Source organism: Heterodontus francisci, chromosome 27, assembly GCF_036365525.1.
Source record: "Heterodontus francisci isolate sHetFra1 chromosome 27, sHetFra1.hap1, whole genome shotgun sequence".
NCBI lineage: Eukaryota > Metazoa > Chordata > Chondrichthyes > Heterodontiformes > Heterodontidae > Heterodontus > Heterodontus francisci.
In genome coordinates this window covers 46,901,354-46,926,240 of record NC_090397.1, presented here as the reverse complement: position 1 = coordinate 46,926,240, position 24,887 = coordinate 46,901,354, and the positions used below count along the sequence as shown (strand labels likewise).

The window sequence follows — 24,887 nt, the reverse complement described above, 5'->3', positions numbered from 1 at the left end:
TGTTCAGAGTGTTCTGCAGCCATTCATTGATATCCTTGACCCTGGCACAAGGGAGGCACCATACATAGAACATAGAACATTACAGCGCAGTACAGGCCCTTCAGCCCTCGATGTTGCGCCGACCATCTGACCTACACTATTCCATTTTCATCCATATGTCTATCCAATGACCACTTAAATGCCCTTAAAGTTGGCGAGTCTACTACTGTTGCAGGCAGGGCGTTCCACGCCCCTACTACTCTCTGAGTAAAGAAACTACCTCTGACATCTGTCCTATATCTATCACCCCTCAACTTAAAGCTATGTCCCCTCGTGTTTGCCATCACCATCCGAGGAAAAAGGCTATCACTATCCACCCTGTCCAACCCTCTGATTATCTTATATGTCTCTATTAAGTCACCTCTTCTCCTCCTTCTCTCTAACGAAAACAACCTCAAGTCCCTCAGCCTTTCCTCGTAAGTCCTTCCCTCCATACCAGGCAACATCCTAGTAAATCTCCTCTGCACCTTTTCCAAAGCTTCCACATCCTTCCTATAATGCGGTGATCAGAACTGCACGCAATACTCCAGGTGCGGCCGCACCAGAGTTCTGTACAGCTGCAGCATGACCTCGTGGCTCCTAAACTCGATCCCCCTACTAATAAAAGCTAACACACCATATGCCTTCTTAACAGCTCTATTAACCTGGGTGGCAACTTTCAGGGATTTATGTACCTGGACACCAAGATCTCTCTGCTCATCTACACTACCAAGAATCTTCCCATTAGCCCAGTATTCTGCAATCCTGTTACTCCTTCCGAAGTGAATCACCTCACACTTTTCCGCATTAAACTCCATTTGCCATCTCTCAGCCCAGCTCTGCAGCCTATCTATGTCCCTCTGAACCCTACAACATCCTTCGGCACTATCCACAACTCCACCGACCTTCGTGTCATCCGCAAATTTACTAACCCACCTTTCTACACCCTCATCCAGGTCATTTATAAAAATGACAAACAGCAGTGGCCCCAAAACAGATCCTTGCGGTACACCACTAGAAACTATACTCCAGGATGAACATTTACCATCAACCACCACCCTCTGTCTTCTTTCAACTAGCCAATTTCTGATCCAAAGCACTAATTCACCTTCAATCCCATACTTCTGTATTTTCTGCAATAGCCTACCGTGGGGAACTTTATCAAACGCCTTACTGAAATCCATATAGACCACATCCACGGCTTTACCCTCATCCACCTGTTTGGTCACCTTGTCAAAAAACTCAATAAGGTTTGTGAGGCACGACCTACCCTTCACAAAACCGTGCTGACTATCTCTAATGAACTTATTCTTTTCAAGATGATTATAAATCCTATCTCTTATAACCTTTTCCAACATTTTACCCACAACCGAAGTAAGGCTCACAGGTCTATAATTACCAGGGCTGTCTCTATTCCCCTTCTTGAACAAGGGGACAACATTTGCTATCCTCCAGTCTTCCGACACTATTCCTGTCGGCAATGATGACATAAAAATCAAGGACAAAGGCTCTGCAATCTCCTCCCTGGCTTCCCAGAGAATCCTAGGATAAATCCCATCTGGCCCAGGGGACTTATCTATTTTCACACTTTCCAAAATTGCTAACACCTCCTCCTTGTGAACCTCAATCCCATCTAGCCTAGTAGTCTGTATCTCAGTATTCTCCTCGACAACATTTTCTTTCTCCACTGTAAATACTGACGAAAAATATTCATTTAACACTTCCCCTATCTCCTCCGATTCCACACACAACTTCCCACTACAATCCTTGATTGGCCCTAATCTAACTCTAGTCATTCTTTTATTCCTGATATACCTATAGAAAGCCTTAGGGTATTCTTTGATCCTATCCGCCAATGACTTCTCGTGTCCTCTCCTTGCTCTTCTTATCTCTCCCTTTAGATCCTTCCTGGCTAGCTTGTAACTCTCAAGCGCCCTAACTGAGCCTTCACGTCTCATCCTAACATAAGCCGCCTACTTCCTCTTGACAAGCTCTTCAACTTCTTTAGTAAACCACGGCTCCCTCGCTCGACAACTTCCTCCCTGCCTGACAGGTACATACTTATCAAGGACACGCAGTAGCTGCTCCTTGAATAAGCTCCACATTTCGATTGTGCCCATCCCCTGCAGTTTCCTTCCCCATCCTACGCATCCTAAATCTTGCCTAATCGCATCATAATTTCCTTTCCCCCAGCTATAATTCTTGCCCTGCGGTATACACCTGTCCCTGCCCATTGCTAAGGTAAACCTAACCGAATTGTGATCACTATCATCTAAGTGCTCACCAACTTCTAAATCTAACACCTGGCCGGGTTCATTACCCAGTACCAAATCCAATGTGGCATCGCCCCTGGTTGGCCTGTCTACATACTGTGTCAGAAAACCCTCCTGCACACACTAGACAAAAACTGACCCATCTAAAGTACTCGAACTATAGTATTTCCAATCAATATTTGGAAAGTTAAAGTCCCCCATAACCACTACCCTGTTACTCTCGCTCCTGTCAAGAATCATCTTTGCTATCCTTTCCTCTACATCTCTGGAACTATTTGGAGGTCTATAGAAAACTCCCAACAGGGTGACCTCTCCTCTCCTGTTTCTAACCTCGGCCCATACTACTTCAGTAGACGAGTCCTCAAACGTCCTTTCTGCCGCTGTAATACTTTCCTTGATTAACAATGCCACACCCCCCCCCCTCTTTTACCCTCTTCTCTGTTCTTAGTGAAACATCTAAATCCCGGAACCCACAACATCCATTCCTGTCCCTGCTCTACCCATGTCTCTGAAATGGCCACAACATCGAGATCCCAGGTACCAACCCATGCTGCAAGCTCACCCACCTTATTCCGGATGCTCCTGGCGTTGAAGTAGACACATTTTAAACCAAGCTCTTGCTTGCCAGTGCCCTCTTGTGTCCTTATAACCTTATCTCTGCCCTCACTACTCTCAACATCCTGCACACTGGAACTACAATTTAGGTTCCCATCCCCCTGTTGAATTAGTTTAAACACCCCCGAAGAGCACTAGCAAATCTCCCCTCCCCCCCCCCCCCCAGGATATTGGTACCCCTCTGGTTCAGGTGAAGACAATCCTGTTTGTAGAGGTCCCACCTACCCCAGAAAGAGCCCCAATTATCCAGGAAACCAAAACCCTCCCTCCTACACCATCCCTGCAGCCACGTGTTCAACTCCTCTCTCTCCCTATTCCCCACTTCGCTAGCACGTGGCACGGGCAACAACCCAGAGATAACAACACTGTTTGTTCTCGCTCTAAGCTTCCACCCTAGCTCCCTGAATTTCTGCCTTAAATCCCCATCTCTCTTCCTACCTATGTCGTTGGTGCCTATGTGTACCACGACTTGGGGCTGCTCCCCCTCCCCCTTGAGGATCCCAAAAACACGATCCGAGACATCACGTACCCTGGCACCTGGGAGGCAACACACCAACCGTGAGTCTCTCTCGTTCCCACAAAACCTCCTATCTGTTCCCCTAACTATGGAGTCCCCAATGACTAATGCTCTGCTCCTCTTACACCTTCCCTTCTGAGCAACAGGGACAGACTCTGCGCCAGAGACCTGTATCCCATTGCCTACCCCTGGTAAGTCGTCTCCCCCAACAGTATCCAAAACGGTATACCTGTTGTTGAGGGAAACGGCCACAGGGGATCCCTGCACTGCCTGCTGGCTCCCTCTCCTTCCCCTGACGGTAACCCATCTACCTTCTTCTTTTACCTGAGGTGTGACTGCCTCCCGATAACTCTCAATAATCCCCTCCGCCTCCCGAATGATCCGAAGTTCATCCAGCTCCAATTCCCTAACGCGGTCCTCGAGGAGCTGGAGCTGGGTGCACTTCCCGCAGATGCAGTCAGCAAGGACACCCTTGGCGACCCTTACCTCCCACATTCTGCAGGAGGAACATTCAACTGCCTTAACCTCCATTCCCACTATTCTAAATTCCCAAGTTTTTAACCAATCACACGATAAAACAAGAAGAGAAATAGAAAAAGCCTTACCTTACCTACATACAACCGAGTCCTTTTTTTTGGTAAGAGGAGGAGGGCTGGTGGGAGACACTACAAGAGTAGTGTCTCGGGTTCAGAAACAGCCCAAATATATAGGTTTCTACTTACCCAGCAGTCCCTGCTCCACCGAAACTCCCGATGAAATTGACTTCCCAGCTGTTCACTCCTCGCTCGCAATGCCTGTGCTCCTGGAAAAGCTGCACAACGAAAAGGTAAGAGAATTTACACAGCCCAAATATATAGGTTTCTACTTACCCAGCAGTCCCTGCTCCACCGAAACTCCCGATGAAATACCTTCCTGGGGTCTATGTCTCTGTACTTGTATTTTACTTTAAATAGTTGTAATGTAGAATTAGAGAATATTTTAAAATATTTTTTCATAATTTGGAATAAATGCACTGCAATCTGTCTCACATCTTCCAAAAAGCTTGGATTGCTTGAGCTAAGTATCCCTAATCTCATACTTCATGAAAGAACCAATTCAAGGACTTCAGTTTGAAATTACTATTTGATAAGCCTTCATTTTACATCAGTGACCTCTATGGACAGAGACTGTTGGCATGGAAGAACACTTTGTTTAGAACTATTGAAGCTACCAAGGATCATGCTCCAGTAATTGTTCTAATCTGCCTTTTTTGGATAAGAATTAATCTGTTCTTTTATTCTTAATGGTGTCCATCTACTCTGTGAGATAACACTTCAGTCAATATATTCAAACATTGTGGGTTTGTACTGTGGATATTCAAAGGACCTTTTAAATCATTTTTTAACATTTTTTTATTGTTTAGCAAATTTTATATGTAGCATTAATTTACACTGGTATTCTTTTGTCGTCTTCAAATAATTGCAGCCGGAAGCCTGTATTTTTTGTTTTACGTGTATAATAGCAGATCTCCCATGGCTTTGTAAATCCTGACTTGGGGATGTGCTGTTTTATAATCATAAAGGTGTTTGCAACCATATTTAGGGAAAATTATGTATGAATTTAGTGCAGCACTTGCAGAAGGTGTGTCCGATGTAGATTTTTAATATAATGGCTATATTGTATCTGTAATTGGTTCCATTTATATCTAATCTGTGTATAATATGTTTCTCTCTCATTTTAAAGTATAGATAATCCTGTGAATTACTAGAGTTGTATATAATTATGTCTATCTGTGCTTGACTGACTTTTGTGCTGATGCATATATATCTCTCTGGCTGAGAACTGAAGTACTGATGGTGTCATGAGAAAGATGCATGTAAAATCTTCCAGGATCCACAAGCAATGCTTATCCCTGTAATAAAAGTCTCTTGGAGGGATCTTAAGATTCTTGAGAGAACTTGTAGCTTCTGGCCCACAGTGGTTACTTAAAGATTGAAATATATTTAATCAGAAGATAAAATTTCATAGAAGGGAGGACACACACAAGTAAGATGCTAGAGACCAGGCAGGGAAGAAGCACTGCAAGAAAAGTTCCTTTAGTGGGTGGCGGGGGTGGGAGACTCTGATGTCTGAAAGTGAGGCACCTAATGTCAAGTGAAAAAAAATTACAAAATGCTGGTGTGGTGAGAGGTTGCAGGAGGCGAGCTGCCCAAGACCAAATGGGACAGAACCATCAGCAGCATGTCTAAAAGACAATTCTTCTGGGAGAAGATTCATCAGGAGGAGGAGCGGAGTACGGAGCCCAGCTGGCTTTTTAAATAACAGTTGAGTAGAGTCGGTAGAAACAATGAACAGGGCAATTTTAACAGAATGAATGGTGGCTTTAATTTGCAGATGAATTTAAAAAGTTTTTAAAAAAATGTACTACCTGAGCACAAGCAAATGGGAAAAGACAGAATGGCAAGGAGGCAGAAAAACATTTATTGGGGTAGCAGATTTGAGTGACTTGCTGCACTGTGCCACCGAGTGCATGTCAGGAAAAATGGATTTTGTCATTGCAACATGTTGACAGATCATTTTCTATTATACAATATTAAAATGGTGTTTGTGAAAAGCATGCACAAAAATCATTGCAAAGGGAAATCAGGATAACGTTGCACTGGAAGTGTGCTCTATATGCAAGACCTTTGAGTGCATTTGAAAATTTTGTTGGCTCTGCTGTTGGAACTTGAAGCTGACAACGTAAACCAACATAACTTTACATGGGTGGATTTCCCATAATTTATGAAATGTGATTTCATATAGGATCTAATGGGATTACCATTGATCAGAAACTGAACTGGAGAGTAGCCTTATAAATACTGTGGCTACAAGAGCAGGTCAGAGGCTAGGAATCCTGTGGCGAGTAACTCATCTCCTGACTCTCCCCAAAGTCTACCCACCATCTACAAGGCACAAGTCAGGAGTGTGATGGAATACTCTCCACTTGCCTGGATGGGTGCAGCTCCAACAACACTCAAGAAGCTCGACACCATCCAGGACGAAGCAGCCTGCTTGATTGGCACCCCATCCACAAACATTCACTCCCTCCACCACAGACGCACAGTGGCAGCAATGTGTACCATCGACGAGATGTACTGCAGCAACACACCAAGGCTCCTTCGACAGCACCTTCCAAACCCGTGACCTCTACCACCTAGCAGGACAAGAGCATCAGATGCACAGGAACACCACCACCTGCAAGTTCCCCTCCAAGTCACACACCATCCTGACTTCGAACGATATTGCCGTTCCTTCACTATCGCTGGGTCAAAATCCTGGAACTCCCTAACAGCGCTGTAGGTGTACCTACGCCCCAAGGACTGCAGCGGTTCAAGAAGGCAGCTCACCACCTTCTCGAGGGCAATTTGGGATGGGCAATAAATGCTAGCCTAGCCAGCAATGCCTGTATCCCATGAATGAATATATTAAAAAATCACTTTCAAGTTTAGTTCTGATTGATTACAAAGTATGTTAGCGTCCGAAAAAGTGCAATATTAACCAAGTCTAGCATTCTTAACTGTGGCATTGTTCTGCACTTGATTTGAGTCTACTCAGGAGTTACAATGTTTTTTGTCTGGATGATCTTGAGATTCAGATTTCAAAAGTTGAGAGTTTAGTCAAGGAACAAATAGTTTTTCTGTTAGAAAAGTAGGTATTTCTACAATTTTCCAATTGAAAATGCAACATTAGCTTGTGGAAGGCAAGTTATGTTTAGAATGCATTCAAGAGTCAACAAAAAGGTCCAACAGGTGGTGCCTTCTCATTAGTTCTGATTTTTATTTTCCCAGGTACGAGAAAGTGATCCCAGCGATCCGAACAAGGACATGGTGGTACAACTTATCGATGATTTCAAACTTTCAGGCATGAATGGAATACGTATCCTTTAGTGATTTACTTTAGTGGTGCAGCATATATTGCATCCCTGTGTGTGGCTTTCAGTAATATTTTAAATTAAGAACCTCCTTTCTATTTTTCTAGCTCACTGTTATAATGTGGTGTTTAAGATTGCATAACAAATTCTGGGATGTAAGTAGCTCCCTCCAAATACTGCTGTTATCCGTGGCTATTGGTAACACATTTCTGGAGTGGTCAAAGAGAAAGAACGAGCATTTCTGTAACTCCTTTCACGAACTCCAGATCTCTTAAGATCTTCATAGACAATGAAGTACTTTTGAAGTGTAGTCATTGTTGCAGTATAGGGAAACATGGCAGGTATTTACCCACAGTAGAGTTAAAGAGCAACAACCTGTATTTATATAGTGTCTTTAAAATAGGAAAACATTTCAAGACATTTCACAGGAGCATAAACAGACCAAAAATTGAAATCGAGCAAAAGAAGTTGGTATTGAAGCTTGGTCGAAGAGGTGTGTTTTATGGATGGCCTTAAAGGACAAGAGAGAGGTTCAAGAAGGCAATTGAATTTCAGAGCGTAGCGCCTGGACAGCTGAAGGCAGGTCTCCCCTGTTAGAGCAAAGGGAGTGGGGGTGCATAAGAGGCCAGAATTAGAGAGTCATAGTCATTTACAGCATAGAAGGAGGCCATTTGGCCCATCAAGTCCATGCTGGCTCTCGGTGGAGAAATCCAGTCAGTCTGACTGTTCTGCTCGATTCCCATAGCCTTGCAAGTTTATTTCCTTCAAGTGCCCATCCAATTTCCTCTTTAAATCACTGATTACCTCAGCTTCCACCACCCTTGTGGGGAGCGAGTTCCAGGTCGTTACCACTCGCTGCATAAAACAGTTCTTCCTCGCAATCCCTTGCATCTCTTGGCCTAAACCTTCAATCTATGTCCTCTCGTCCTTGTACAATCAGTTAATGGGAACCGTTTTCCCAAATCTAACTTATCCAAGCAATGTGTACTATCGACGAGATGCACTCGTGTACACTTCTATCAAATCTTCCCTCAATTTCCTTTGCTCCAGGGAGAATTAACCCAGCTTTTCCAACCTAATCTTGTAACTAAAATTGCCCATCTCTTGAACCATTCTGGAAAATCTCCTCTGCACCCTCTCAAGGACCCTCACATCTTTCCTAAAGTGTGGTGACCAGAACTGGGTGCAACACTCCAGTTGGGTCCCAACCAGAGCTTTATAAAGGTTCAGCATAACTTCCCTGCTTTTGTACGCTATGCCTCCATTTATGAAGCAAAAGATCCCATATGCTTTTATAACCATTCTCTCAATATTCCTGCCACCTTTAAAGATGTGCACCTCCAGGTTCCTCTGTTCCTGCACACTATTTTGAACTGCTTCATTAAGTCTCGATTGCCTCATCCTATCCCATCTGCCAAAATGCATTACCTCGCACCTGTCTGTATTAAACCCCATCTGCCATTTGTCTGCCCATTCTGCTAGCCTATTTATATCCTACTGCAGGCAATTCATATCATCCTCACTGTAGTTGGAGGAAAGAAGAGTTCATGGAGGATTGTAGGGCTGGAGGAAGTTACAAGTGGGGATGGTGGGATCGTGGAGTGAGTTGAGCATGAAGATGATCATTTTAAATTCAAGATGTTAGTGGACCAGGTACCAATGTAGGTCAGTGAACCAAGAATGATGGGTAAGTGGTTCTTATTGCAGGTTATGATGTGAACAGTCGAGTTTGGGTGAGCTCATATTTATGGAAGGTGGAAGACAGGAGGTTGGCCAGCAGAACATTCAGTCTAGTCTGACGGTAACATAAGCATGGATGAGGGTTTTGTCTGCAGATTGGTTGAGGTGATGTTAAATGTTCAGTGATTTTTGATGTAACTACTTGTTATAGTAACTTAAAATTTAATAGATATAATACTAATTTAGACATAATGTATTACAGTTTTTTTGACTCATAGGACAGAATTTTAACTGCCCAGGGGAGGTGTGTTCAGGTGTATGCGGTTGGGGGGGGTGGTGGTGGATTAAAATCCCAAAAAGTGGTGTCTGGCAGCGCTCCCAAAATGATCCCACACACTACCAGGCTTAACCCAAAAGGACAACCCCGTGGAGCTGTCAGGTAAGTAATTTCAATATTTAAATCTCCAATTAGCTGAGGATTTAACCTTGCATTCTGGCTTTAACAGCTAGCGCATGGGTTTCCTGATCTGTGTGGAACTCACCAGTGTCAATTAGGCAAGAGCACAGTGGGTAGCGATTGATCAATGAAACTGACAGGCTGGGAAGCCTTCAAAGAGTGAAATTGAATAGTTGCAGCCTTGCCTAGGTGGGAGGCTGGTGCTCATAGCACTTCTGAGTGTGTGTTCTTGCTGCTTGACAGGTATTTCTAACTTCTTGGAAGTCAGTTCACCTGTCTTGGACTTCACGCACCTTGATCTGCACTTAATTGCTATCATCCTTCAATGCGGCATGGGAGCAGCTTATGCAGCTCTACCTTGAATCTCTCTTGAGGAACAAGAGGAGCAGCACCAATGGTTCCAGGATCAGCCGGAGCAACGCCAGCAGCACCACAAGCTGCCTTCTCAGCCACATGCCGTTCTACAGGGCAGAGGGGGTGGACATGGCGATCCAGTTCAAAGGAGGTGAGACCCCCAACACTGTCTACAGGTAGAGGATCAGCTCTCTTGACCTGTGAGCACCAGTGCTTCATGAGGCTTAGGCTTTCACAGCAGGTCATTGCTGACATCTGCAGCCTCCTGGAACAAGACTACCTTCCCAGTGGACCAGGTGGGCCTGCAGTGCCAGTCGCTGTCTAGGTGCCCATCACTGGAGCTGCCCTTCCATGCTCTGCCCCAGCCTTGGTTCTCTGCCTCACCCTGGAGTTCTGGGCTCTCTTCTGCAAGGAGAGAAAGCAGCGAGTTGCGAGTGTGAGAAATGAGTTGTGTGGAGAGGAGTGAAAGGCAACATTTGTGGAAGGTGACTGTGAGGCGTGGGTGAATGTGAATGTTGGCTGTTTATATGGAAATATGAGGAGGTGCCTGGAGAGAGAGGAATGGGTGGAGCTTGAAGCTGAGTTGGTAGAATCATAGAAACTTACAGCATGGAAGGAGACCATTTGACCCATTGTGTCCATGCTGGCCGACAAGGAGCCATTCAGCCTAATCGTTTTGACTCTTGGTTTCAGGAGTGTTGTGCAGGATAATTCTGGGACAGTCAGAATTTGGGGGTTGGCAGCTGAAAGTGTTACACCACTCACCTTTCCTATCGTCCTGAGGTCCTTGAACCTCATGGAACACTGTGTAGTTGCAAGGTGCAGTTACGTTGCTCGGTGTTGTCTATAGACCACCAGCTATTGGGAAGGATGTAGAGGAGCAAATTTATAAGGAAATTAGAGAGCTGCAAAAATTATAGGTTAGTTATAATGGGGTCTTATCCAAACATAGACTGAGATAGTAGTAGTGTAAAGGGCAGTGAGGGGAAGAGGTCCTAGAGTGTGTTCAGGAAAATTTTCTACAGCAGTCTGTTTCTAGTCCATTGAGAAAGGAGGCAGTGCTAGACCTGGTTCTTTGGAATGAGGTGGGCCAAGTGGATCAAGTGTCAGTAGGAGAACATTTAGGGGACAATGTTCATTGTATCATATCTATCATTGTATCATTCTATCGATCATTGAGGATGTTACTAACGAAGTAATAAAGGGGAGTCGGTGGACGTGGTATACTGGGATTTTCAGAAGGCTTTTGATCAAGTCCCCCGCAGGAGGTTGGTTAGCAAAATTAAAGCACATGGGCTAGGATGTAATATACTGGCATGGATTAAGGGTTGGTTAACAGGCAGAAAACAGAGAGTAGGAATAAATGGGTTATTCTCGCATTGGCAGCTCTGACTAGTGGGGTACTGCAGGGATCAGTACTTGGACCCCAACTGTTCACAATATATATCAATGATTTGGATGTGGGGACCAAATGTAGTATTTCCAAATTTGCAGAGGACACAAAACTAGGTGGAAATGTGTGTTGTGAGGAAGATGCAAAGCAGCTTCAAGGGGATTTGGACAGACTTAGTGGGCAAGAACATGACAGATAGAATATAATGTGGAAAAATGTGAGGTTATTCATTTTGGTAGGAGGAACAGATGTGCAGCATATTTCTTAAAAGGTGAGAGATTAGAAAGTGTGGATGTACAAGAAACCTGGGTGTCCTTGTCAATAAGTCACTGAAAGCTAACATGCAGGTGCAGCAAGCAATTAAGAAGGCTAAAGGTATGTTGGCCTTTATCACAAGAGGATTTGAGTACAGGAGTAGTGAAGTCTTAGTTCAATTGTATAGAACCTTGGTTGGACTGCACCTGGGGTACTGTGTGAAGTTTGGTCCCCTTACCTTAGGAAGGATATTATTGCCATAGAGGGAGCGCAATGCAGATTCACCAGATTTGTTCCCGGGATGGCGGGACTGTCCTATGAGGAGAGATTGGAGAAACTGGGCCTGTATTTTCTAGTGTTTTGAAGAATGAGAGGTGATCTCATTGAAACCTACAAAATACTTAAAGGGATAGACAGGGTTGATGCAGCTAAGATGTTTCCCCTGATTGGGGAGTCTAGAACCTGGGGACACAATTTCAAGATAAGAGGGAAGCCACCTAGGACAGAGATGAGAAATTTCTTTACTCAAAGGGTTGTGAATCTTTGGAATTCTCTACCCCAGAGGGCTGTGGAAGCTCGGTCATTGAGTATGTTTAAATCAGAGATTGACAGATTTCTATATACAAATGAGATAAGGGGATATGCGGATAGTGTGGGGAAAAGGCATTGAAGTGGAAGAACGTAATGAACGGTGGAGCAGACTCGATGGGCTGAATGGCCTACTCCTCCTATGTTCCTAAAGTTTAGGCTGACTATGGAAAAGGACAAAGAATGATGCAGAGTAAGAATAGTTAACTGGGGGAAAGCCAACTTCAGTGTGGGGTAAGAACGGATCTGGGACGAATAAATTGGAGTCAAAGGTTGGCAGGAAAAACGGTAGCTGACCAATGGGCTTCCTTCAAAGAAGAGATAGTTCAGGCACAGTCAAGGTATGTTCTCTCAAAGGGGAAAGGTAGGGTAAACAAATCCAGAGCTCCCTGGATGACAAAAGAGATAGAGATCAAGATAAAGAAGAAAAAGTGTGCTCATGACAGATGCCAGGTAGAAAATACTATTGAGAACCAGGCTGAATATAGAAGGTTCAGAGGGGAAGTGAAAAAGCTAATAAGAGAAGAAAAGCGAGAGTACGAAAAGAGACTGGCAGTTAACATAAAGGGAATCCAAAGTTTTCTATAGACATATAAATAGTAAAATGGTGGTAGGAGGAGGAATGGGACCGATTAGGGACCAAAATGAGGATTTGCACATTAAGGAAGAGGGCATTTTCTTCTTCTTTGGCCTCCTTATCTCGAGAGACAATGGATAAGCGCTGGAGGTGGTCAGTGGTTTGTGAAGCTGCGCCTGGAGTGGCTATAAAGGCCAATTCTAGAGTGACAGGCTCTTCCACAGGTGCTGCAGAGAAATTTGTTTGTCGGGGCTGTTACACAGTTGGCTCTCCCCTTGCGCCTCTGTCTTTTTTCCTGCCAACTACTAAGTCTCTTCGACTCGCCAAACTTTAGCCCCGTCTTTCTGGCTGCCCGCCAGCTCTGGCGAATGCTGGCAACTGACTCCCACGACTTGTGATCAATGTCACAGGATTTCATGTCGCGTTTGCAGACGTCTTTATAGCGGAGACATGGACGGCCAGTGGGTCTGATACCAGTGGCGAGCTCGCTGTACAATGTGTCTTTGGGGATCCTGCCATCTTCCATGCGGCTCACATGGCCAAGCCATCTCAAGCGCCGCTGACTCAGTAGTGTTTATAAGCTGGGGATGTTGGCCACCTCGAAGACTTCTGTGTTGGAGGTATGGTCCTGCCACCTGATGCCAAGTATTCTCCGGAGGCAGCGACGATGGAATGAATTGAGATGTCGCTCTATGCTGACATACATTGTCCAGGCCTCGCTGCCATAGAGCAAGGTACTGAAGACACAGGCCTGATACACTCGGACTTTTGTGTTCCGTGTCAGTGCGCCATTTTCCCACACTCTCTTGGCCAGTCTGGACATAGCAGTGGAAGCCTTTCCCATGCGCTTGTTGACTTCTGCATCTAGAGACAGGTTACTGGTGATAGTTGAGCCTAGGTAGGTGAACTCTTGAACCACTTCGAGTGTGGTCGTCAATATTGATGGATGGAGCATTTCTGACGTCCTGCCCCATGATGTTAGTTTTCTTGAGGCTGATGGTTAGGCCAAATTCATTGCAGGCAGTCGCAAACCTGTCGATGAGACTCTGCAGGCACTCTTCAGTGTGAGATGTTAAAGCAGCATCGTCAGCAAAGAGGAGTTCCCTGATGAGGACTTTCCGTACTTTGGACTTCGCTCTTAGACGGGCAAGGTTGAACAACCTACCCCCTGATCTTGTGTGGAGGTATTAAATGAATACTTTGCATCTCTCCTAACTAAGGAATAAGATGCAACCCAGGCGATGATGAAAGAGGAGGTAATTCAGACGCCAGAGGGCATAAAATTGATGATTGATTGGATAGGCTGTCTGTACTTAAAGTGGCCAGGATCAGATGAGATGCATCCAAGGATACTGAGGGAAGTGAGAGTGGAAATTGCAGAGGCACTGGCCATAATTTTTCAGCCTTCCTTAGACTCTGGGGTAGTGCCAGAGGACTGGAGAATTGCAAGCGTTACATCCTTATTCCAAAAAGGGTGTAAAGGTCAGTCCAGCAACTACAGGCCAGTCAGTTTAACTTCAGTAGTGGGGAAAATTCTAGAAAGAATAATTCGGGACAAATTAATAGTCACATGGACAAATGTAGATTAATTCAAGAAAGCCAGCATGGATTTCTTAAGGGAAAATCATGTTTAACTAACTTGCTGCAGTTTTTTTGCAGAGGTAGCAGAGAGGGTTGATGAGGGCAGTGCAGTTAATGTGGTGTACATGGACTTCCAAAAGGCATTTGATACAGTACTGCACAAGGGACTTGTGAGCAATGTTATGGCTTATAGAATAAACGGGACAGTAGCAATATGGATACAGAATTGGCTGAGTGACAGGAAACAGGGAATAGTGGTTAATGGATGTTTTTCGGGCTGGAGGAGGGTTTGTAGTGGAGTTCCCCAGGGGTCAGTGTTGGGACCCTTGCTGCTCTTGATTATATATTAATGACCTAGACCTTGGTGTACTGGGCACAATTTCAAAGTTTGCAGATGATTCAAAACTTGGAAACATTGTGAACTGTGAGGTGGATAGTGTAGAACTTCAAAAAGACAAGTTGGTGCAATGAGCAGACAGGTGGCAGATGTAGTTCAATGCAGAGAAATGTGAAGGGATGCATCTTGGTAGGAAGAACACGGAGAGACAATATAAAGTAAAGGGTACAATTCAAAAAGGGGGTGCAGGAGCAGAGGGACCTGGGTGTATATGTGCATAAGTCATTGAAGGTGACAGAACAAGGTTGCAAGAGCAGTTAATAAAGCATCTTAAGACTTTTTATTAATAGGGCATAGAGTACAAGAGCAAGGAGATTATGTTGAACTTGTATAAGACTCGAGTTTGGTCTCAGCTGGAGTATTGCATCCAGTTCTGGCCGCCGCACTTTAGGAAGGATGTGAAGGTGTGAGAGAGGGTGCAGAAAAGATTCATGAGAATGGTTCCAGGGACAAGGAACTTCAGTTATGAAGATAAATTGGAGAAGTTGGGACTGTTTTCCTTGGAGAGGAAGGCTCTGAGGATGTTTGATAGAGGTATTCAAAATCATGAGATGTCTGGACAGAGTAGTTAGGGAGAAACTGTTCCGACTCGTGTGAGGATTGATAACGAGGGCACAGATTTAAAATAATTGGTAAAAGAAACAAAAGTGAAATGAGGAAAAAAAATTTCACACAGTGATTGGTTAAAATCTGGAATACGCTACCTGAGAGTGTGGTGGAGGCAAGTTCCATTGAAGCATTCAAAAGGGAATTAGACTGTTCTGCGAAAAGGAAGAATGTGCAGGGTTACGGAGAAAAGGTGGGGGAGTGGCACTAAATGAAATGCTCATTAGAATATCTGGTGCAGACACAATATGCTGAATGACCTCCCTCTGTGCTGTAATAATTTTGTAATTCTGTGTCCAGGTGCAAGGGACCACACACCTGCTCACAACCTCGACCTCTTCCATCCACTTCTGCTTGGTTTGAGAGACTGGCCTCTTCCTCCTGTTCATGGGAAACATCACCTCACTTCAGTCAGCTCCTGCAGCAGGACCTGCAGGTTTAAGGATCAGAGACCTGCCAGGCAGCCTTCCCAAGTCTCCTTTTCATTCCTGTGTTTGCTGAAGCCCTAGGAATAAATGTACAGTTCAGCCATTCTAAACTTTGCCTGGGTCCCTAGGACTAGAAATCCTTCCTTTGACAGATTCGACCTGTCCCCCACCCCCAATTAGTCCGGAAACCTGGAAGCGGGATGTTAATACCACAGCTGAGTTAAAGAATCACAGCAAAGCTGGCTACTGAATGATGAGTTCCTGACCCACTACCTGTCTTGCAACTGTGAACGGGTCTGTTAGGTGTTATGCGTGGAGTTTTATCCCATTTCACTTGTCTTGTAAGTAACATTGTTGGTCATTGTGCCGTGTCTTGTATACAGGATTTCCCACCTCATTTTTATGCTAATAAAGAGCGTAAACTTTACTAGTAGTTTATCCAGCACCTGTGTTTGCAGTGTGGGAATTGGATGCATCCTCAGTTTAATAATGAGAAATATGCAAGTTCATTGGCAACTGTGAAGACTTCATTTTAATTACAAAGTAACTGGACATATAAAAGAATGAGATCAGAGGGGGTTTTCCCTTGACTACGTTACAGATGTCTGCATGGTGTTTGAAGTGCTGGGTCACCACCTTTTGAAATGGATCATCAAATCAAATTACCAGGGACTTCCTATTCTTTGTGTGAAAAGTATTATTCAACAGGTAAGTCAACAAAAAAAAACCAACCGATATTGAAGAGAAAGCTTGTTCTATTTTTAAATGTTGTATATCCTCAAGTATTGGCTTTATTCAGCCTTTACAGATTTGATGAGCCTAAAACTTTTGCTTGAACTATTTTTTGACATTAAAATTAAATTGTGCAGAGAACAGAAAAACAGCTAATTGCATAAAGTATTTGTACACAGTAATTTTATTTAGATATTTAAGCATCTTTGTTAGATTTTAGGATGAAGGCTTATAATTTATTTCTATTTTCTACTTTCTTTACAGTTCAAGATTTGCCATAATTCTGCAAGGCACATTATTTTTCACTTTTACAACTATAGCATGCATAATTTTCAGAGGTCTAACTATTTACTTTTGCACACAAATAACATGCACTGTGGGTTTGGCATGTCTTGACTAAATATAAAAATGTATATGATCAAGATTATAAGTACATTAGATACATTATATTTACTATTTTGAAAATTTAATGAGATTGTTTCTTTTCTAAGTTGCTGTAATATTCATTTTGTTGAGTGCTAATCTATTTTTTAGATATACAACCAAATTAAATCTAGTTTCTTTTGTAAATATTCTTTCTTTTCGCAATGTGCTGTCCAGCTGTGTGTGTGCGTGTATTAATGGATGGTCAAGATACAAATCCACTTGTGACGACTTTTTCATTATTACCTTAGGTGCTTTGTATCTCTGTGTTGTATCCTGTAGCTAGGAGGGCTAAGCTTTGGACTTCTACATACCCGTGATAATTGCCACTTTGTGGTCAGTGAATAGGGGAACATGATAGAGATTAAGTGACACATCCAGACATTTTTCTTCCCACCCAGGGGCATATATCTTCAGCACAGGGACGCTTCACATATGAAGCGAATGAATTCAATTGATGGGCAATCCTAGGACTCAAGTGTAAATATTTTGCAGGAGTCAATTATTTGCCTTTTCAGGCTTAAGATATTGTATATTATATTTTTTTCCCCTTAGCTTATTTGTCTTTCTCAACTAGTATAGTTGCTATCCCAAACACACTTGAATGGGAAAGAGGGCCAACATAAGCTGTAGACTACACTGTGCTAACCTGTGCCATTGCATGATTTTGGAGCATGTTGATGAACTAATATTCCCTCTAAGGAAGCCAATTTGGGATTTGGACAAATCTGGGGTGTAATTTCACAAATTATTGTTTCTGATATTCTGAGACTGACTTGCTGGAGTTAAGAGTGTAAGACGATAGGAAGAGAAAAGGTCACAGTAGTCATTCAGCTCACTTTCTACCCCAGTTTCATCTTCAGAATCTGATTGTGATTTTCGTGCCATATCATTTTAAAGATTTGCTGAATCACAATTGGCTCCAGCTGCTTTACCAGAGTGGGTTTTACTTGCAATCAGTGATGATCTGTTCCAAAATTTGATGAGTCTAAACAACACATGTTTGTTGAGTGAAATATAAGCTGCATTTTGCATGACCAAACGAGTATTTCCATTGTCTCCATCTCTCTTTCAGTCTGTGTTCCTGCTTGTTTCTACTGTAGTAGAGCTTGAACTAAATTGGAAATACTGATGCCCCTCTGGCAAATAGATATAGGCAGTTTACCCCAAGTCTGCTTACACATTACTGACATAAATGGTTGCGCTTTTATTCCGAAGTGAATCTGTCGGCCAGAATTAAATTTTGTATATGTGAGAAATGAAGTTCGAAGCAAGCATTTGTAGATCAAGTTACCAATTGATAGGATGTGCTACTCAGCACATTTGATAAAATTAATCTTCAATATGATAAGGATGTTGAAGTATCCCTCCACTGGAACAGTACAAAATGCAATTTATGTTTAGCTATTGTACATCAATGAACAAAAGTATGACTTACTCTGTTTCCACATATCCTCTTTTTTGTTTGCTAACAGGTCTTGCAGGGTTTAGATTATCTACACAGCAAGTGCAAGATTATCCATACAGATATAAAACCAGAAAACATTTTAATGTGTGTCGATGAATCCTATATTCGACGAATGGCTGTTGAAGCAACAGAATGGCAAAAAGCTGGTGCACCGCCACCCTCTGGCTCAGCTGGTAATTCATCCTTAACAGATATTTCACTTAGTCAGAGGAAACGTTTCTTTCTCCACTGATGTTGCCTGACCTGCTGAGTATTTCCAGCATTTTCTGTTATTATTTGTTATTGTTGGACACTTCTTCAATGTTATCTGTTCAGTAGTCTGCTTATGGTTTGTAAGGTGGAATTTGGAGTTCTTAGCAAAACATTTTACGAACCAATATTATGATTAGGATGCACAGAGCTTATACAAAATCAAGATTTTTCATTTACATGTTTGCGATATAAATTTAATGTATCCCCATTCCTCATGAGATTACTTTATTAATGTTTTCTTTGAAATTATTGAATTTATTCCATAATGCATCTGATCCTGTATTTTAGGCCATGTCACTGGCAGACCTGTTGATGATCCTGTTGTCTATCACTGAGTCATGCACCACCTGGCCAGTCTGCAAGAGTGTGGGACTGTCTCCTTTTATGTTCAGAATTGTGCCATAGTAGAGTGGGATTAGTTTTCTATTTGACAAGTAATTTATGTGTTTAAACTTTAAAAATTAAATTACTGATTAATGGGGACTCATGTTGAGGGAGTAATCTCATGTAATTGTTACCTGAAAGTATTCAAAGGTTAAAGTTAAGCTGTTCATGACCATCACTTCCACTTTCAAATCAGATTACAGACTGGAATTCACTTTCTTTTTGTTACTCTCTGGGCTATTTTCCAACACTCCTGTGCCTCCTATGAATTGAAAGTTAACCTTATCCATGTAGTCAGTGGAATTCAACGCTGACATTCTGCTATTTTAATGATGGATTATGCTGGAAACGATATTACATGCCTTTTGTATATTCCTGATCTTTCAACTAGGTGGAAAAGCACCACACTTAGAGACCAAATGATTCATGCTAAAAATATTTATTCGAATTTGTTGTAAGATGTAAAATTTTAAAGCAAGAAAGATAAATCAGTAGGTAAAGTACAATGAAGTATTTTAAATTGTTATCTGCAGCCAAAATAACAGTTTCAAGATGCTTGAAATCCTAGAGCTGAGTTTTGGAAATTCATATGAGGATTTCAGACTCCATGGAGTTCTGTCATGCTACTAAGACTTGCAGTTTAAACAAGTAACTAAAGAGCAACAACAATATCAAGCCAATTTCCAAAATAAGAACATAAATAGGAGCAGCAGTAGGCTTTTCGGCTCTTCGAGCCTGCTCCACCATTCAATAACATCCATAACTAATCTTCTACCTCCACTTTCCTGCCTTATCGCCATATCCCATGATTCCCTTAGTATCAAAAAATGTAAAATCTCCGTCTTGAATATACTCAATGACTGAGCATCCATGGCCTTCTGGGGTATAGAATTCCAAAGATTCACTACCCTTTGAAGAAATTTCTCTCCACCTCGGTCCTAAATGGTTGACCCCTTATTCTGAGACTGAGCCCTAGTTCTAGACTTCCGAGCCAGAGGAAACCTCCAAGCATTTTCCCTGCCACACCCCTTAAGAATTTTCTGTATTTCGATGAAATCACCTCTCATTCTAAACTGTAGGGAATATACATTTAGTCTATTCAATCTCTCCTCATAGGACAATCCTCTTATCCCTCTAAGGCAAGTATATCTTTCCTTGGGTAAGGAGACCAAATGTGCACGTAGTACGCCAGGTATGGTCTCACCAAGGCCCTATACTGTTGTAGTAAGAGTTCTTTACTGTTGTTAGTCCAACTGCTTTGTAATAAAAGCTAGCATATTATTTGCTTTCCTAATCACTTACTGTGCCAGTATGGTAATTTTGTGATTTTATGTACAAGGAAACCCAGGTCCCTCTGAACACCAACATTTCCCAGTCTTTCACCTTTTGAAATATTTTCTCTATTTCTTACCAAAGCAGATAACTTAATTCCTACATCCTATTACATCTGCCGTTTTCTTGCCCACTCACTTAACCTATCTATATACATTTGCAGACTCTGTGCGACCTCCTCACAGCATACTTTCTCAGCTAGTTTTGTATTATCAGCAAACTTGGATACATTACACTCAGTCCCCTCATCTAAGTCATTGATATAGATTGTATATAGCTGAGGCCCAAGCACTGATCATTGTGGTACCCACTAGTAATAGCCTGCAAACCCGAAAATGACCAGTTTATTCCTAATCTCTGTTTTCTGTCTGTTTGCCAATCCTCAATCCATGCTAACTCAATCCCATGAGCCTAATGCTGTGTAATATGTGGCAAGTTATTGAATGCTTTTTGAAAATTCAAATACACTATCTGCTGGTTCCCCTACCCTGCTGATTACAATCTCTCAAAATTGTAATAGATTTGTTACACATGATTTCCCTTTCATAAATTTATGCTGAATCTGTCTAATCCTATTATGATTTTGCAAGTGCCCAGTTACCACGTGCTGAATGATAGATTCTAACATTTTTCCTACTACTGATGTCGGGCTAACTGGCCTGTTATTCCCTGGTTTCTCTCTCCCTCCTTTTTTGCACAGTGAGGTTACATTTGGTATCTTCCAATCCGCGGGGACCATTCTAAAATTTAGGGCACTTTGGAAAATCAAAACCAATGCATCTGTTATCTCTGTAGTTACCTCTTTGAAAACCCCAGGTTGTAGTCCATCAGGTCCAGGGCATTTTTTGGCTTTTAGTTCCATTAATTTCCCAAGTACTATTAGTTAACTGATATTAATTTCAAGTTCTTCATTCTTAAGAATTCCCCCCTATTTCAGAAATGTTTTTTATCTTGTATCGTGAAGACAGATGCAAAGTATTTGTTTAATATCTCTGCCATTTTCTTATTCCCCATTATAATTTCTCCTGTCTCTGCCTGTAAGGGACCCATGTTTACTTTTCACTAATCGCTTACTTTTTACATACCAATAGAAGCTTTTACAATCTGCTTTTGTATCTCTTGCTAGTTTACTCTCATTCTATTTTCTCTCGTCAATTTCTTGGTTATCCTTTGCTGAATTCTAAAATCCTCAGGCTTACTATTTTTGGCATCATTACAAGCCTCTTCCTTTAATACTATCTTTAACTTGTCTGATTAGCTGCAGTTGGACCACTTTTCCTTGGGGTTTTTAATTCCTCAACGGAATGTATATTTGTTGCAAATTATGAATTATTTCTTGACATTTTTGCCATTGCTTATCTGTTGTCATATATCTTTTAATCTAGTTTCTCAACCTACCTTAGCCAACTTGTCCTTCATACTGACGTACTTTGCTTTGTTTAGATTCAAGACCCCAGTTTTGGACTTAATTTAATCTTGAATTTAAGAGTGATTTAGTTCTCATATTATGATCACTCTTTTCCAGAGGATCCTTTACTACAAAGTTATTAATTAATCTTGTCTCATTGTACAATGTTAGAATAAAATAAAATATTAAATAGCTTATTCCCTAGTTGGTTCCTTGGCATACTGGCCTAGAAATCTCTCTTGAATGCATATCATGGAACTCATCCTTTACACTATTACTGAAAATGTTTTTTTTACCCGCCCAGACTTTATGAAGATTAATGTCCTCTGTGATTACAGTATTACCTTTGTGACATGCATTTCTAATTTCCTGATTTGTACTGTGCCTGATACTGTAATAAGCTACTCCTATCTGTGTTTTCTGCCCCTTGTTTTTCAGCTCCACGCAAACTGATTGTACATCTTGATTTTCCAAGCTAACATCCTTTATCTCTATTGTCTTCATTCCATCCTTTATTATCAGGGCTACCCCACTGCTTTTCCATTGTGTCTGTCTTCTAAAAGTGAAGTATCCTGGAATATTTAGTTCCTAACCCTGGTCACTTTGCATCCCTAAAGGCTATGATATCAAACCCATTTATTTCTATTTGTGCAACTAATTCAGCTGTTTTGTTGTGAATGCTTCGCATATTTGGATATAGTGCTTTCAGCTTTAACCTTTTTCTATTTTGTGTCCATGTCACCTTAGTCACTAATGCCTGATTACCTTTGTTAAGCTGTCCCTTCCTGACCCATTCTGCTTTTTTTTTTAAACCCCAATTGCCGCTCTGCTCTACAGCCTTGACATTTCTCTTACTGCTTTTGAATTCACCCTTTTCTGAATTCTCCCACCCACCCTTCATTATTTTAAAATCCTGTCTACCACCCTAGCTATTCCATTTACCTGGACACTGGTCGCAGCCCAGTTTAAGTGGAGTACATTACAATGGAACAGCTCCTTCTGTCCAGTGAACGGGTGCCAGTGTCCCATGAATCGAAACCCGAGTGTTTCACGCCACTCTTTCGGCCATGCCTTGAAACATCTAATTTGTTTGTCTGTATGACCATTTGCATGTGGCTCAGGTAACATTCCAGGGATTGTTATCAGTGAGGTTCTGCATTTTAATTTGGACTGCAGTTCCTCATACTCACTCAGCAAAACCTAATTTCTAGCTTTACCTATGTTGTTTGTTCCAATGTGGACCAGGACAACAGGTTTTCTCCACCCTACCAAAGTCATCATTATCCCACCATGGGACCTCTGGCTTCAACTCTGAACTCCTTCCTATTGTCTCCTATCTATTTCCTATTTCATGTTTACTATCAGGTTTTTATGTAACCAGACCAATGTAACATGAGCTCCATTCACGTGTGCATTTTGGCTGTTGCTGTAGACCCGAGCCCATCAATCTATTTCCACTTTTGCTCTTTTTAAAATTATTTTCTCTTTACTTCTCCTAGAACCCTCTCTTCTATTGTCATAGCCTCCTTTCGTTTCTCCACTCTCAAGTACTCTGCCCTCCCAATTCCCTGCTCCAACCCTTCAGTACTCCTTGACCTTCCTGTTCGCTTGCTGCCGTCCCAGACTTGATTCCTTAGATAAGTCTACAGCTTTCCTCTGCCTCTCATGGCATCCTCTGACAGGCACATCGAGGCACGCAGCACTGGCTTCTTATGAGCAGCAACCCCAATTGCCCAATCCCACATTCTTCTTGTCCTTTCTGCCCAGTGCGCCCATTCTTCTTCCTATCCAGCTCACCCTTCCCACTGTTGAACCTGCCAGTGGATCAGCTCTCACCACACCTCTACGCATCTCCCTCCACAGTGTCCACTTGTGAACAAAGCCCTTGCCGTGCATGAACTTATGGCCTTAACGAAAATCTGGCTGAGGGGTGATGACACCTTGCCCTTAAGGAAGCCTGGCTACATCTTCCACCACTTGCCCCGCCAGGACCGTTGCAGTGGCGGTGTGGCACTTATCAGATCACACCTTGGCCTGACCCCCTACTCCACTGGCACTTTCTCCTCCTTTGAGCATCTTGCCTTGTTCCACCCCTCTCGCCTCTCTTTCAAAATCATTGTTCTCTACCACCCTTCAAGTACGCTAAAAAATTTTAACACGGAGACATCTTTGCTGCTTCCCTCCCTCAGTCTGCACTGAATGACTTCTCATCCTCAGTGATTTCAACCTCCATCTCAGTTCATTATGTTCTCTCTCCTGAGTTCACTGCTCTCTTATTCTCCCTAAATCTCTCCCTGCATATAAACTCCCCAACCCATATTCACGACTACCCCCTTGACCTTGCCATCGCATGTGGTTGTGTTAGTCCCATCATATCAATTACAGATAAGGCCATCGCTGATCATTTCCTTGTATCACTCACCAATCACATCCCCCTTCCACATCCCAGCCCTGGCGAAACTATCCCCCAATTCACTTACAACTGAACTTTCAAAATCCCAACTGTCTAGCCTTTGGCCATCCGTTCACTTCAACATTTCTGCAGCTACTAATTTGCTCAACTGCATCCTCACCTCCACCTTTGATGCCTTGGTCCCCAATAAAACTGTTACTCTCTCCCACACTGGTTGTTCCCCCGGTACAGCCCTCATCTCCACGCCCTTAAGTCCATGGGATGCAGACTTGAAAGGGTATGGCGGGTAAATGGTTTAACCTGCCTGGCTGGATCACTTAAAACACTATCAGGTCTTGCTCTCATCTGCTAAAACTGCTCACTATTTCAAGATCATCATGGAATGCAAAGGTGTAACCTGACTTTTTTTCTTCACTGCAAACCATTTTTTAAAATCCTTTCCCCCTCCACCCTCAACTCCCACAATGTGCGATGAGCTCAGGGACCAGGGACGGCTTTGTAATTAAAATCGAGACCATCTGATACGCTGTCTCTGCCGGGTCCCTCCCTTCCACTAGCCCACCTGGCCAAACTTCCTCTAACGCTCCCCCCGAACTCTCATTTTTCTCAAGTTTCTCTCCAATCTCCTCTCATGCCCTCTCTTAGCTCATCTTCTCCATGGGACCCACCTCCTGCTCCCTCAATCGTGTTCACACTAAACTGCTAACAACCCAACATCCCTTCCAGGTCCCTATCTTAGCCAATATTGCTAACAGTTCTTTGTCTTCAGATGTTGTCCCTTTCTCCTTTTTAAATCTGCCGTCATCGACTCTCCTCAAAAAAACAGCCCTTGACCCCACTGTCC

The 24,887-nt window shown here is 42.7% G+C and overlaps 1 protein-coding gene across 5 annotated transcripts in view; it reads left to right on the top strand.

Moving 5' to 3' along the window:
* Nucleotides 1-24,887, top strand: part of LOC137384792 (SRSF protein kinase 2-like) — a 328,433-nt gene that overhangs the window by 189,926 nt on the left and 113,620 nt on the right. For all 5 annotated transcript variants that reach the window (XM_068059274.1, XM_068059278.1, XM_068059276.1 and 2 more), the window contains 3 exons: nt 7,233-7,320; nt 16,233-16,339; nt 18,262-18,427. In XM_068059274.1, coding sequence (XP_067915375.1) covers nt 7,233-7,320; nt 16,233-16,339; nt 18,262-18,427 — 361 coding nt within the window. The remainder of the gene's footprint in view (nt 1-7,232; nt 7,321-16,232; nt 16,340-18,261; nt 18,428-24,887) is intronic.